This window comes from Drosophila innubila, assembly GCF_004354385.1.
Source record: "Drosophila innubila isolate TH190305 chromosome 3R unlocalized genomic scaffold, UK_Dinn_1.0 2_E_3R, whole genome shotgun sequence".
NCBI classification, from domain to species: domain Eukaryota; kingdom Metazoa; phylum Arthropoda; class Insecta; order Diptera; family Drosophilidae; genus Drosophila; species Drosophila innubila.
In genome coordinates this window covers 10827778-10844214 of record NW_022995380.1, presented here as the reverse complement: position 1 = coordinate 10844214, position 16437 = coordinate 10827778, and the positions used below count along the sequence as shown (strand labels likewise).

Here is a 16437-nt window from a genome sequence, read left to right as displayed (position 1 = left end):
AGCGACAGACAGACAGACTGACTGACTAACTGACTGACTGGTTGACTGGTTGACTGGTTGGTGATTAGTTGCCACGCCCCTGGCATATATTTGCACTTTGCAGAGTTGCTTTGCCTGTTTACAAGCGCCTCGAGTGTGTCCTGCCTTGCAGTTTATTACAAACGCGTCGTTTGTTTGCTTTATTACTTATTACACATGTGTGTGTGTGTGCTCTGGGTGCGTATATAAAATATATACACGTCTCTCAGGATAATGACGTTCCTTTGTGCTATGCAACAAGTGTTTAAATCGCAGTGCTTTGTTTGCCCAGCCACTGTATGTATGTGTGACACACACACACTCACACACACGCACACAGGAATCCTTGAGGGTCTTAAGCAGCTTGTGCACAAGCCCTTTGATTGCTATCTCACTTGCTCCTGCAGGTTGACTGCTTCTTCAGTGAGTTTTTCCCTGCCACTTGGCAATTGTTTTCCGACACTTCTCTCAAGGCGCGTCCTTTGCCAGAACACAGCACAGGGTCTTAGGTCGACCTCTGTGCTCTCTACGCTCGAGTTAAGTGAGTGTAAATGTGGTTTGTGGCAGCAACCAGCTGCCCCTGCCCCTGCCACTGTCACTGCCTCTGCTGCCTGTCAGCGGATTAAATGCTATTAAATTGCTGACAATTTCTCGCTCGCTGGCAAATTGATTTCCCTGTCAGCTTTAAGGATAATCAGATTTTGAATCAAAAAGTGAACAGTTTAACAATTAGCCGTCATTCTGCCGAGAGTACGAGTTTTACTCTCGTGGGCGAGCTAACACAATTTATTCAGACAAATCCCAAGACATTTATTAATGATGCAACTGGCATTAAAATTTAATCAAATGTGCCACAAGAATTGGCCGGCAAACTTGTCGCTCTAACAAACTTGCCTTCCTGAATTATTCAGCGAGTTGCGGACAAGTTTCAACACCTCTAGAAAAAATTTGTAAATGAAAAAGTAGAAAACTTTTTTTCTTTTTTTTTTGGGTCGTTGTTGCCTAGGCGTAGGCCAAGATAGCGTCGCCAATGTCAACCTCAATCTGAAGAAAAATAGAAAAAAATGAAAAGGCAGCAGAAATCGCGCATTTTGGTTTTCTTCTCTAATAAATTGCCTGAAAATGCTTTTGTGTTTCACGCGCGCTTTCACCGGGGCAACCACGGGCAGGGCGGCAATATCTGTTGCCCCTGCCCCTGCCCCTGCCCCTGCTCTTGCTCTTGCTGCTCCTTTATGCCTCTTGTTGCCGTGCCACACAGCAGCTGCAGCCATAATTTGTGTGACTTTATTATGTGTCAAGTGAGTCAATCTGCGGACGATGATGACAACAAGGACGAGCATGTGGAAATTGTGCTTAGCTGCCGCAAAATGTTGCAGCTGTCGTTGGCACTGGCAACTTTATCCGTTTATTGGCATATGCCGCTCGCGGCTTATTAGATGGGCTTTTTTAAGTGTGAGTCTTAAAATCGACGCATTCTATATTTATTCTATTAAATATGCAATACACCACGGCAACTTGCCGCACGGAAAACAACTTTAAGCGACATGCCACAGCATTTACATAATGTTAAAAAAAAAAGAAAAGAAATTTTAAATTTATATACGAGAAACAAGAATGCTTAGCGCTGTCGGCTGGCGAAATTATAAAATAAAAAAAAAGTGAAAGATGGAAATATGATAAACGGAGAGAAAATGAGGAAAACTGGGAAGAAATGTAAATCCGCTCACTGCTGGCTGCAATTCAAATTATTCACTCAAATGAAGCGGCAGCAGCAGCCAAACACAAAAGTTTGCACTTGGCATAAATTTTAGAGCTGCCATGCCCCTCCCCCCCATTACCGCTGCCCCCTCGCAAAGTAGACGGTTTGATTTTATTTTATTAGCACGTCACACGATTGGCGCCAGAACTTGACAAAGTTACAACTTTGTCCTGTGGCAGCTTCCCCTCTCCACCTTTTTCGCTCTCTTTCACTCTTACACATGAAGCACCTCGCCCTTTCTCTCTTTCTGCTGCCAACTTACTTTTGGCCAGCAAGTTGAGAGATTTTTTTCTGGTCGCTTTGCTGTTTTCTAATTGTTGGCTTACAAACTTAATGTGGAATTCAATTTGTGCGTACTTGCACTGTGCTCGCGGCCGGGGTGAAAACTTTTTCATGGCATTTCTTTGGGTTTTTTGTCGCCCCATTGCCCATTACACAACCTCCACCTTCCCCTTCCCTCCCTGGTCGAGCTGCTCCTCTACATTACAAAACTTGGGCACAAAGCAAAAATGCACACTGACAGCTTAACTGACATTGAAAAAAGCCAGAATAGAATGAAAGTGAGACAAAGGTAGACTTGACTTTTTTAGGTATATCCGACAAGGCAATGCTTTATAAAAATTAAAAGTAAAATTGATAATTTACTTGACTATTGAAATCGAAAAACTTGTATTTATTAACATAATTGTAAAATGTAATAATGCAAGTTTCGTCATTTAAATAAATTTAAGTTTGTTCTTTACAATATACAAATTTCCAAAAAATGTTTAAATAAAATAAGTCAGTGTCTATTTCAAACAAGTTTATATATTCCTTTAACATTTATTCAAAGTCAAATAAAGACAATTTATTATTTTATCAGCAAACAATTTTTTTATAAAGATTACATTTAATTGAATTTTGTTACAAACGATATCAATTTGTAAGAGAAATAATTTGTAAAGATTCTTTCTTCTTCGTCAGCCATTGCCGCATTCCTTTAAGTTAAGCTCGTCGATTTTAACTGAACTCTTTGTCAAAAGGGTTAAGGGCTAGAATTCAAATCTTGCCCAGCTTTCATTAGAAAAAAAAACTGTTTGTAAAATATGTGAAAAATGCAAGATAATTTTTCAATATTAGCTGGCACTTAACACACTTGATTTGAGCGAGTCGAGCAGGTAATAGGTAAATAGCCAATGGTTTTAGTCATGGCTAAAACAACAACAACATTTGCTGTGCATAAGTCACCCTAAGGACGTAATTAATTTTTCAGCATTTGCTTTGCTGCCCAGCTCGCAGGTGGCCAAGAGGGCGGGGGCGAGAGGTTGGTGGGGTGGCAAGTTCAGGTTGCCTTGACGAATTTGCACCGCGGTCGCTAAAGGAGCCTAGGGCCGCTTGGCCAACCAAATTAGCGTGGCCATTACAGCGGGTAAGGGGCAGTGCCAGAGGAAGGACAACAGTAGCAAACGCGAGGGAAGGACATAAGAACACTTGAATGCCCCCCACCCACACACTGGAAGCTTTTACATATTTTATGGCACCGGTAAATTGACTTAATTTCCTATAATTTCAGAAAGCACGCGCCGACTTTAAAGTGCCAAATTGAAAGCAGGGACTTTAAACGTGTTTTCTTTCTTCTCACTGCTTTGAGCCAAAGGAAATGGGATACACTTGACATTGTATTATGATAATTGAACGCGTGTAATTGGCCTCAAGTAGCGACAGACCGAAAAAAGAAAAAAAAAAAATGAAAAGTCCGTTGTCAGCAGAGGGAAATATAAATGCCAATGGAAATGGCCATGAAAGATTCATGAAGCTGGCGAAATGAACTGAACTAAGGCGATTTGTATATATCTATATATAAAAATAAAAATAAATATGTATATAAATATGTGTATGTGCTGGCTACTGATAAACAGAAGACGCATAATTCTAGCATGAAAAGCAGCAACATTTTGGGGGTTGGCTGCTGCTGGTCTGTCTTGGCCTGGCTTTTACATATTCATAATGTATCGCTTTATGCGTTGTGATTTTTACATTATTAACATAATTTATTCATAAACTGTCACATTGAATGGCTTTTAAGCTTGATGCAAATTGAAACCGAATTCCACTCACTTTGTAAACTGTTGTGGCGGCCAGCTGCAGCAGCAGCAGCAGCAGCAGCTCCTCCTTCACCTCATCATCCTTCGTCTCCTCTACATCTTTATCCTGCTCCTGCTTGTTATGCTCATCCTTATGCTTATCGTTGTACGGCATCCGCTACAGCTTCCGGCCACGTCTTGGCAACGACAACACAATCTATTAACTATCATCTTAGTCGAGATGTGGCTCTGCATCTGCAGGTGGATCTAGTGCACCCAGGAGGGCGACGAGTTGACCACACTGGGCTGTGAGTACTGTACACGTGCATTCAGATTGGCAGTTGCCGTTTGAGTTGCCAAATCCAAGCTGTTGTTATTGTTACTCAACAGCAACTGTTGCTGCTGCTGATGCTGCTGCTGATGCTGCTGTTGTTGTTGCTGCTGCTGCTGCTGTTGTTGTTGCTGCTGTAAAAGCAATTGTGCCTGCAACGCGCTGCTGTTGGTTGTGGTTGTAACACCAACATTGCCACCGGCATTGCTGCTGCTGTTTGTACTATTGTTTGTTAAGATCACATTGGTAGCATTCGTGCTGACTGTGGCCAGCGGTATGTTGATGTCCAGCACACCATCGTATCTCATCTCCTGCTGCAACAGCTGCAAGTAGCAAAAAGTGAATAATAATTAGCTTGCAATAAAATGAACCGACTGTAATAGGGAGGAAAACAAATTTTATCTTAATTTATAAATAAATATAAATAAATATAATAAATAAATAAATATAATAAATAAATATATATAAAAATAAATAAATATATATAAAAATAAATAAATATATATAAAAATAAATAAATAATATTTAAAAAAAATTCTATTTATATTAAATTTTTAACTGTATAATTTTTTAATGTCATTTTAATATTATTAAAATAATAATAATGTTCGTATTTTAATTGCAAAGTTACTGAATATTATTTGTTAATGATTTATATTGTTAAAATTATAAATAAAAGTTATACCTCGAATTTTATTTAAAAAATCAAAAATATATGCTAGTTACAAATTTTTATTTTTATTTATTTATTTATGCACGACTAAAAGCAGTCGGCAAACAAAAAATTACCAAGTATAAAAATTAAGTTAAAAATTAAAAATACAAATATAATTAAAAATAAATTATGAACTTGAAATTGGATTTTAAGATTTTATTGACAGTTCTAGTTTATTATTATTGAAAAATTTAAATAAAAATAAATGAAAAAATGGAATATCACTAACTTTCAATTAAAAACAGGTAGTATTATTTAAGTAATAAGATAATAACAATATTCTTTTATTTAAAATCTTATAAGAAATAGGTGTAAGTTTCTTCACAACCAACTCACCTCCTCCACATTGCACGTGAGATCGCCCTGAAAGTTCTCCAGGTTAAATTCGTCAATCTGCTGCGACTCATTGTTGAGCGCCTCCAGGCATTGTCCTATCAAAGTAGAGGCGCAGTTATTATCTGCTCAAGCAGGCGACAGACAGAGAGGCGATAGATTAAGAGGAAGAGATGATGCATCAGAAAGTTGACACTTGAAGCAGTACAAACTTACCATCTAAGACGGAGCTCAACTGTTGTTGTTGCTGCTGCTGCTGTTGCTGCTGGTGTAATTGCTGTTGTTGCCGTTGCTGTTGCACAAGGAGTGCCGCATTATCGGAGGCAGCATCCAGCAGGACATTGCTGTATGTGTTGAGGGAATCTGACGAGGGTTCGCTATTGGGATACGCAGGCGACATTGTGGTGGTTACTGAATTCGGCGAGAGTCCCTGCATTCAGATACAAGAAGAAGAGCAGATCGTACATAATGGATGAACAACAAATGATTCAGAGATCTGTACACTTACATCTCGCGCACTGTGCAGGCAGCCACAGTTGAGGGAGCGATGCAACAGACACTGGGGCTGAGGATGCGGCTGCAGCGTTGGAAAGCCGGACGCGGAGACGGGTCCATTGAGCGTGTAGCCTTGTGGCAGCTGCGGCTGCTGAGGTGCCTGATACGGTGGTGGGGGACCAGATGCTGCACTGAACCTGCTCCAGCCGTACGATCGTTAGGTTGCAAATTAAACAGAAACAAATGTTGACTTTATAGAACAGTTCACAATTGAGCATTCAGGATGGGTATCGGCAAACAAAAGTATCGATATATACATTGTGAAAATTGTACACAGAATATAACATCAAAAATACTATATAGGAATAAATATCCGTAAAATGTTTTATAAATAAAAATCGCATCATTTAATATGAAAAGAAAATCAAAAAAGAAAAGTCCCAAAATGAAAGTTTATAAATTAGAAAAATATTTTGTATTAAGCTCTAACACTTTGAAAAAGTAAATTGTAGCTGAAAATGCTTCAGATTGATGCAAAATCAAAGATTTTCAAATATTTATATTATATGTACTAGAAATTGATGCATAAAATTAGATACAATTTTTATTTTAATATTATTTTATTTTTGGGTTTAAATACAATATCGAGTTCACCAAATCGATACCCATCCCTAAATGAGAATAAGGAACATATTTTTGTTTTTCATCACATTATATGATAGACATGCAATTTGTGACTGATGATGATAATGATGTGTATTAATGCAGGCGAAAGAAATATCGTAAAGGAAGAGAGACACACAAAGAACTGAAATCATAATCATCATCAACTGACCCTTGCTGCTGCAACATATCGTGGAGCTTCAGCTCATCCGCCATGGAGCCGGCCAACTGATCGAGTGCCTGCGCCTGCGCCTGTGTCATTTTCGTATTCTGATAGTCGACCGGAAAGCCCCAATCGGGTTCGAGATCCAAAGCACGGATCGGACTTAAACGTCCGCAGGAACTGGCATTTGATGAGGCGCGTTGACGAAAATCTGGCGACAGTTGGAACCCGCCGCTGAACCGCAAAACGAAAACAACAATGAAAAGATAAAGATAAACAAAGCGAAAAAAGAAAGAAAAAAAAAAATAAAAGCAAAGATAACAAAAACGAAAGAGAACAAAAAAATACAAATGCACAAATCAAAATTAAGTTTTTATTGGTTCTGTTTTTGTTTTAAATTAACAAATGCAAATTATAATTAGTTAACTCAAGTTTCAGAGACTTCTGTCAAAATGCCAAAGGAAATATTTAATTTCTCTACAAACAAAAGCTGGCATTCAAATATGCATATATGCATACTAAGTAAATAAAATATATATTTTTCGATATAGTATACATGTTTCTTTGTTTTGTTTGGTGTAAGCTGAAGCGCGATTTGTGCGGAATAACTGTAAACTACTTAGTTATTAGACTAAACATGCTAATTTTTTCTAAATTAAAACTAAAAAAACTACTTTAATGTGCTCAAATTTTATTACTTAAACAAAGTTCACACCTGTTCGATATATGTCTATCGAAAGCAATATTATATCACTAAATGCAAAGAAATTTCATTTGCCGCAAATTTCTAGTTATATTGCTAAAAGAATTACATTACTGATTTTTTACATTATTCAATTTATAATTTTAGCCTAAATTCAAGTTTAATAAAAAAATTTGAAGCCCAAACTATTTGAAATAAATTTATTTTAATATTTCCATAAATCTTGAAAATTAAATTTTATGATTTTTGGATTTTGTTATAATAAATTTTTCTTTTATTCATTAGATTCCAGAAGAAAGCTAAGACTTTTTTGTTCTAGTATATTTTAAAAACTTTAGAAATGTTCCTACAAGATATTTATGTAGAATTTGGTTTATATATTTAGCTATTGTGTTTCACGAAAACAATAGTATTAAATTTATTCTCATATACAGTTGGTCAAGAAAGTGTTTTGACAAAATCAAATATTTACACAATTTCTCTCGCGTTATGGAATTTTATTTTATTTTTTATTTTATTGTTTTAGTATGTATTTTTAAAAATCAAAAAATCAATAGATGCATTTTTATATTGTCAAAATACATGCTTAACATACTGTATATGTACCTCGCAGGTGTGAACTTAGTTTTGAATTCAGATTACATTTTATCTTGAAATTAAAATTGGCCTTGGATCTTTGGTACATAGATAAATTGAGTATTCATTTGCAAATTCAAAGAAACTACAGACTAAAGACTCTACTTTAAGTCAAAGCTAGATATACTCGTACTCGTAGTCGTAGTCGTATTCGTGGTTATCAAGCAAAGCTTTAGCAGTTAATAGTTACCTGTGCAGCGGACTCTCTGGAAAGTGATCCAAGCCTTCGCTGACACTGCTGCTGGGCGATGGTGTTGCATCATTGAGACCAACAACTCCGGCCTGACGCAGTGCCTCGACACGCTTTTTGGCCCGTCCACGTCGCTTCTCGTAGCGCGATGTTTCCATGGAGGCGGCACGACGACGCACCGACTTACCAGGCTTCGCCTCCGGATTGAGCATCCACCATGATGATTTGCCGGTGCCTTCGTTCTGAACGCGCATGAAACGATTGTGCAGCGATAGATTGTGCCGTATGGAGTTCTGTAATGGGACATGCAACCAAATTGTGGCAATTAGTGACGTGACAAAAATATACTATATGTTGAAATAGAACGTAACGTAACGAACGGAATTTGCAAATCTTTCAATTTCAGTTCAATGTTCACTTCGCGCTGATGTAACAATTTGTAAGCAATTGCGTTACACTTCCTGTGCGGCAAGCAGCAACAACGGGGTGAGTAAGGAGGACGGGGGGTGGTAGGGGGAGGAGGTAGCTTGAGGTCTTTTGCTGCGTTTCCTTTTGCCGGTTTCCCATTCAATTGTCTGACGACGTTTTTATGGGTTTTAGAGCAAACAGACAGACACATACACGCGGTCTCTAATTGGAAGTTGTCTTCACTTGGTTTGTCCTCGTTCTCGTTCTCATTCTCATTCGCGTTCTCATCTTCGTCCTCGTTCTCGTTCTCGTCCTTGTCTTGAGCTTCCTTGTCGTTGTCATCGCCGTTCGCCGTTCGCCGTTCGCCGGTCGCCTGTCGCTTAAGCTGTCAATTCATATTTTATAACAATAGTCATAAATATCGTCATGCGCAACGTAATGACAGCAAATCGACAAATAGACAAGGCGACAGACAGACAAACAAAACCGGCAACTCAACTGTGAACTGGGAGGCAGTCAACCCACTAACCAACCAACCAACCAACTAACCAGTTGCCCTTTCCCTTGACATACGTTAGCTGAGGTAAAAACTAACAACAATTACACGCCAAACACAAACACACACACAACACAAAAACAATCAAACACGTTTAGTGCGGATTTGTCATCAGTTACATTTTTGTTGAGTATCTCCCAAAAAAAAAAAAAAAGAATGTGAGGAAAGAAAATGTTGTAGAGCTTTGGCAGCCAAGCTAAATGGAGCATTACAAAACTAAACTAACTGTAACAGCAGAGCAGCCACAGCTTCTCTTCAACTCCAACTCCGAATTCTAGAACCCAAACCCCAAACCCGCTTCCAAACCCGATCCAAAATCAAAAGCGATGGCGGCTGCGTTGCGTCGCGACTTCAGGCGACACATTGGCGCCATTTATCACCGTTGCCAGGACATGTGTGTGCGTGTGTGTGTGTGTGTGTGGGTGTATGGCGACTAAACCTGTGCACAGACAGCAGACGACAGACAAGGGATAGGGCACGACAGGAGTAGCACCATCATCGGGGTACAGACTTTCTAATACTTTATATTTTTTTTCGTCTTCTTGGTTTTTTTTTTTTGTGAGTCAAAACTTTTACTTGGCGTCAGTCGAGTCCTGTTTGGCGAGTCTCCTGGCGGCGTCGACGTTGTAATGACATTTTGGTTTTATCCCCACCCCTTTCTAGTAAAGTGGAAAAGAGCAAGAGAGAGAGAGAGAGAGAGAAACACACGCACAATTGCCACTTTACCCTTTTCTATTGCCATATTCTTGCATAAAGTTATCATTTTTATTTAAATGTTTAAGTATGCCCTTTATCCCTATTTGTTAGTAAAATGTCTGGCATCTTTTGGCAGTAATTTAAACAGCGAAACGATTTTATTATGCAAATGAGCCTAAAAGTAGATTATCTTACAATCGGCTGGACATAAACCTTATCGTGTTATTGGAATTGCTATTGGCACAACATGAATAAATTAGTTGGCATAAAGGGTTAAGAATTTGTACTTCTCAAATGATAGTACTGTAATCATTCGAAGATTATTACTTTCACATATAAGAAAGTCAGTGGTGAATCTTTACCATCATAGCTTGCACAATACTTAGTTAATAATACACTAAAAAGTCCTACAAATTTAAACTTATACTACATTAATTATACGATATTAATTGTCATAAATTGTGTAAATTTTATAATTTCATCTAAAGTTCATTATTAAATATTTTTACTTTTAAAATATTATTAAATTTGAATTATGTTGAATCAAAATAATTTGCTGTCAATTTTCATTTGCTGTATTACTTCAAGTAAATAATTTAATTTGTTAAGATTTCTGGCGATATTTAATATTTAAATTTGTCGGAAGTGCAGAACCTTCATGTAACCTTTAAGGCGACCAAAACGCTGAGCCTCAAGGCCATAAAATCTCCACGGAATGCTAACAAATGGCATTCATAATTTATGGCACACACTTCATTGAATATTCATAAACTTAAATCTGGCGAAATGCCTGGCAGAAAAAGATTCAATTCATCTAACTAATTGGCGCTATTAAACCAAAAGATATGTATGTATACTGATATGGATATGCATGTGTATGTGGCGACCACATGCCAAGTGAATTGAGTGTGAGTACTCCAGGAGGATACTCCAAGGATACTCATGAATGGCAACCCGCGGCAAGGGAAGTTGCCAAGGCGCTGCATTATGTGTATAAGGGAAATCGGTAAGGGAAGTGTATGTACATATGTGGGTCATCCCCCAATCAACACAAATGCGAGTGTATGGAAAATAGCCCGGCTAAAAAGGAAGCTGAAACTATGCGAAATTGCGAAATGACGGCGGCTCGATGGCTTCATCGATTTGCCTTGCATTGAATTGAGAAAAATGAAAAAAAAAAAAATCTGAAATGAAATTTAATACGCATATGAAAGAGAGAGAGAGAGAGAGAGAGTCCATTTGTCGCCAAGGATATGCCGCATGTCCTTTTGTGTATATACAATTAATGTGCACTAAGCGTGAATTACAATGAAACTCCCTTTTTCCTCCCATCAGCGCTTACTTCTACTTTCCCAAATTGGTTGCCAGGCATCCATGTTGACCCAGTTATGCAGAAATACTCATACTCATACTCAATGCCAATTACATTTATTAGGGCACAATTTTTATTTATTAGTCAGCCAAGGAACTTCTCGCACTGATTCATTCATTTCTCTCTATAATTTATATGAGTAATTGTTCAAGTTAAGGGCTAAGAGTGAGAGATAGAACGGAGAAAAAACGGGGCAAGTACTAAAGTATATTAATTCTGCCGGAGTGCGTTTCATTTCAGTCTCATATTCATGGCTTTTTGCTTGCCTAGCACTTGTTTAAGTCGGGGGAGGGAATGTCATCCCCATTTTCCTTCTCCTCCTCTATCGTCTGCCTCTGATACGCCGTCATCTCGCATCAAATATGCATATTTCATTGGACCATTTGAGCGACTTATGGAGCGCATGTGGCAGCCACAAAAAAAAAAATGCCAGCATGTGCCGCAAAGTGGGAAAAAAAATATGAACAAAGTTTAACTTTAACCAGTCCAAAGATTTTAATATTAAGAGGTATTCTTATAGTTATATCTAAGTTATGTTCAAAGCTCTATGAACGTGCCTTTCAGTTGCAATAATGGCCAATTTATTTGAATACTCTATATACTTTGTTTTAAATACAACAACAATTTCATTACATTAAAAAAAAAGGGAAATAAGAATATGTAAGTAATCATATGTAAAATTACTTTAAAAAATCAATAGAATTTGTAATGCATTCTTTGTTTATATTAAAAAAATATTTTTATCAATCAAAGCCTTCTTTGATCATAGTATGATCATCATACTTCTAAGTTCATTTCATTTATCCAAAGAACCTTGTATTCGTATCTATGGCCTGGCTTAAATCCTAACCTTCTCTTAACAATAATAAAAGCATTTTAAGATAATTTAAATGCTTGATTAAAATACATAAAATCTCAAATAAAAACAACTTTTGACTGAACTTTTAAATGCCAGTTAGTTAGCCAGCTAGTCCAGTTTAGTCCACAGACCGGATACAAATATACGAGGCGCAGATTTATATCGACAAAAGGTATGTATATATATATATAAATCTGTATGGACTACTTTAAAAAAAATAAAAGTAAAAATAAAAATAAAATAATAAAGAAATCGCGCTCGAATGCTAAACAGCTGCGGCAATTCTCACACACAAATCAAATGAACTCAATGCTGAACCTCAACGGCAAATGGGGGAGAGTTGTAGGAAAAAAAAAACAGCAAAAAGATTATTCGCATTTAGATGTGAAATTGAGATATAAATTTTTGAAACGACACTCGATGCACAGGTTCAGGCCCAGGTACAGCCCCCGATCAACCCCAGCGCTAATTGCGGCACGCTATGAAACCAGAATCAAAAGAGCCAACCAAGTTCATTGCAGTTAAAATTTAATGTGCCACCCTGCTACGCTGCAACGCCCCAAAACGCCCACCTATACGCCCCCATCGCCTCCCTAAGCTCCAGTTAAAAAAAAAGTCTGCACGTCCGGTTTAGAATGCCGCAAGCTATGTTATTTCCTATTTTTTTTTAAGATTTTTTTTTTGTGGTAAATGATTTGAAATTGATTTCAATTGTTTTAACAAAGTTTTGCTGACCAATTTGTAAACACTTTAACGGCGAAGACTAAACAAATCCCAACGAAATATCAATGATATACCATTTGCAGGCAAATAAAAAAAAGAAGAAAAACCCACAAACACAATTTATGGCCCCGGCATGAAGCAGCCGCTCTTTCGCCTCGTATGTTTATGTTTACTTCAGTCTAATTAATTGTTTAAACAAATTGTTTTCTTCAAGAGTGTGAGAGAGAGAGAGGGAAAGAGGCAGGAGATTGGCGGGAGAGAGTCAGTTAGGGGGATCACCCTTCATTTGTGGGAATTATTTTCTGAGACGTTGGATCAGGCCATCATTTGCACTTCGCAACCAAAATTATGGTCTATATGCTAGACTTTTGGGTTTATCAGTTGACCTGATAATATTTGGTCTTTCGTTTTGTATTCTTTTCAATATCGACGCGCTCTCTTAGCAACAACTAACAATCTAACAAACTGATATATGAGAGGTCTTTAAGGGGCTGTCAGAGATTAGATAAGTAACGACCTAGACCAAGTGAATGTTTGATAGCAAAAAAAGTGACAAGTTAGAGTACTCTTCTCTTCGGTTTACTAACAAATTAGATCGATATTTGTGTATCAAAAACCGATTTGAGGGTTTTAGCTCCCCCTGATGCTGATGTGGCCTATTCCCCTTACCATTCTCCTGCCTCGTGTCCATTTGAAGTCACCCCTTAAGAAAGTTAGGCAAATATTGTAAAGATATGTGAACATAAAACTAGCAGCATTATCGAGCCAATGATGATGTGATGATACAGCCATGATATGAAATTGCAAAAGTTTTCTTTTTCTTTTTTCTTTTTTTTTCTATTTTTTGATATCTACGCAAACTTTTATGAATTTGAGTTGGCGACAAAGCCACACACATATACATATAAGCAAAGTTGGCGATTAATCGCTGTAGCCCTGGCGCCTGACGGAAACGGAAGCGAACTGAGAACGGAAACGCTGCTGGAATTCAACTCTACTGCTGCAATTTCAATTCGTTTCACCTGCTCAACTTTAAGCCAAACGCATCATAAAATGGCTAACAAGTAGCAAATACAAATGTCAACAAATGTGTGCGAGTTATAATGTGTGTGTGTGTGTGTGTGTGCTTGTTTAGGGACACTCATCGAGCTGGAGAAAAGTGCACTCCATAAACAGTTCATAAGTGTCGCGTTTGTCTCGACGACTCTCAATGAAAAAAGTGTATGGCCAAAAGGTTCTGGCTTCCATACAATCAGCCAAAGGCAAAAAGAAAAACTTTAGCCATTCAAGCAGATACAACAACAGCAACAACGGCAGCGAAATCAAGCCAAATTATGTACAATTTGTGCGACGGCAACGGGAGGACATTGCCCCAAAAAGTATGCAATAGAAATGTTGGTTTCGTCTGATGACATTCATTAAGTACTCGTATGAGTAGGAGTTGGATGGAGTATGACTATGAGTATGTGTATTTGCTTGTCTTTAAGCCGCAGCCGCTGGTCAACGCTTAGTCCAATGATTGATTATGTAGCCGCATGTTTTGAGCTGGCTTAACAGCCGGGCTTAAAGCAGAAACCCTACCCCAATGCCAGCTACAGCGATTTAAACATATTGAATAACCATTTGCGGCTTTAACATTCACATACGCTCACACTCATTCACAATTCAATCGCAATTTACGAGCAGTGGCCCCATTAGTTGCCGCCTTGACCATTAGCTGGACATGAATGGAGCCATTGAAATGATAAACGCGCCGAGGTTCACTTCATTTTGGCCCCCTTCCCCCTTTCCCCATTGCTGGCATTTGACCATCAATCCAGGTTGTCAGCGCCTTCTTCTCTTGGCCACGCCCACTCGCACAACATGACATAAGCAATTCGCGTAATTTTCAACGCGTTTAGCGTAAAATTCGCAAAACCAACAAAAAAAAAAGCAAAAATAATATAATTTTATTACTCTTCTCTTCAGTGTGGACTTGGCCATGCTTTCGACCAGAAACAGGAATGGCATCGAAGAAATTTCTTGTGTCTTGTCTTGTCTGAAACTGTTGCAGCCGATACAATAAAACACAGTTTATCTTGCCGCAAGTTCTTATTTTTTTATGATTGGTTTCTTTTGATCAGTTTCTGTCTGCTCGTCTTTTTATGGCCCTCTCATATTATTATTATTATTATTGCAATTTTATTTATTATTGGTAGCAGTCGACGACAACGACTCTCGTTTTATGACCACATCAAATAATTTATCAATTTATTTTTTAATTCACATTGCTATCTATTTTTGGGCTATTGGAAACCAGTTTGAAATTGCGTTGCCTTTTCATTATTCATTATTTATAATTAAATGGAAACTTTTGTTACTCTCTGTATGTTTAGCTTAATGATCAAATCAGAACTTGCTTTAATAATAATTAACATTTCAACAAACTTCTGCTAAAATTGTGGGAATCACAATGAGTACGCTTACTAACGAAAGTATCGATACCTCAATCGTCAAATACGTTAATCTGTTGTTGACAATTAAAGCAGTAGACGGACTGCATAATATAGATAGTAACAGCAGTTAAGGTATCAGTCAAGAGAAGGAATTGCCGCTCATATCAATATTTACATTCGGTACTTAAATCGATACTAATTTAATAGCCACTCGCTTGATTTACAGCTAACACTTACTCAATGCTTATTTATCCCTTCAAAAACTGCGCACTTTAGCTAAATTTCTTGTTAATCTTTTATTTTTATTTTATTTATTTTTTTGTTATTACTTTGTTCTGAGTGCCAGACACTCGAGACAGCCAGACAATATTTGATGCATAAATCGTACAATAATTCAAAAAGTTTAGCTTTATTTTACATTTTTATGTGCAGCCAACAATTTTTATAGCCAAAAGGCAGACGGCGTTAATTAGTGCAACAAGTTCGGAGTGGGGGAAGTAAAAATTCCAATGTAATGCCGTAAAATAGTGCAACAAATGCAACTAACCTCGGACAATGCAAAATTCAGTGCCGGCAACAAAGTGTGACAGGCATTAGAAACCGAGAAACTGCTGTAAAATCTACAATGTGTTCATTTTTCATAGGTGTTTATTGCATTTGCATGTAGAACACATTTCGTACAGCGCAAAAACTGAAATGTAAGCAAATTCTCAAATTCTCACATCAGTGCTTCACTTAAAATTGAGCATGTCCACAACTGATTGAAGCCTTGAAAGTACACTAAAGCATGAAAAGAGCTTTTAACGTAATTAATTGCCGCATTCCTCATACACTTGCAATTATTTTATTAGTAAAGCATGAAATTAGTGAGAATTGGTGAAAGCTTTTACAGCACATGAAAGCATTCATAGCACTTTTTATGTTATAACATGACAAATTAATTTAAATGTGATATTAGAATATCAATGCATTGAAATAATTTAATGATATTCTTGAGATTCGAATGTACAAGCTTGTTGGATATCAATTATATAATTTTTTTAAAATCAATTATTATACATATATTTCTTATAATGCAATAACTAATACAAGAGTACTATCTTCCGTGCTGGATTCAAATAATAAAAAAATAAATAGTTAAAGAAATGGTAACAAATATCTTCTTTTATTTTGAAGTCTAATTACTGAAGTTCTTATATACAGATCATACATCTTTTAATTAGAAAAAATGTATCAAATGTCTGAAAGTTCTTGAATTTATATTGTAAAGATCATACAATTTATGGCTAAACGTTTTAATTTAGCTTTTGTAAGTTGAA

The 16437-nt window shown here is 37.2% G+C and overlaps 2 protein-coding genes across 5 annotated transcripts in view; both read right to left on the bottom strand.

Annotated features, from left to right (window-relative positions):
* The window catches only part of LOC117792589 (mediator of RNA polymerase II transcription subunit 15), a 44271-nt gene extending 40256 nt beyond the window's left edge, over positions 1–4015 (bottom strand). Inside the window, 1 exon segment of the mRNA XM_034632789.1 lies at positions 3875–4015. Within this exon segment, the coding sequence (XP_034488680.1) occupies positions 3875–4015 (141 nt within the window).
* LOC117792684 (forkhead box protein O) overlaps positions 1–16437 on the bottom strand; it is a 33266-nt gene that overhangs the window by 1263 nt on the left and 15566 nt on the right. For 3 of the 4 annotated variants that reach the window (XM_034632906.1, XM_034632905.1, XM_034632908.1), the window contains exons 5-10: positions 8070–8362; positions 6550–6774; positions 5728–5911; positions 5436–5649; positions 5223–5344; positions 3875–4494 (exon numbers count right to left, since the gene is read on the bottom strand). In XM_034632906.1, the coding sequence (XP_034488797.1) occupies positions 4108–4494; positions 5223–5344; positions 5436–5649; positions 5728–5911; positions 6550–6774; positions 8070–8362 (1425 nt within the window). In that variant the 3' untranslated portion in view covers positions 3875–4107. The remainder of the gene's footprint in view (positions 1–3874; positions 4495–5222; positions 5345–5435; positions 5650–5727; positions 5912–6549; positions 6775–8069; positions 8363–16437) is intronic. The other variant, XM_034632909.1, reaches the window with a different exon arrangement.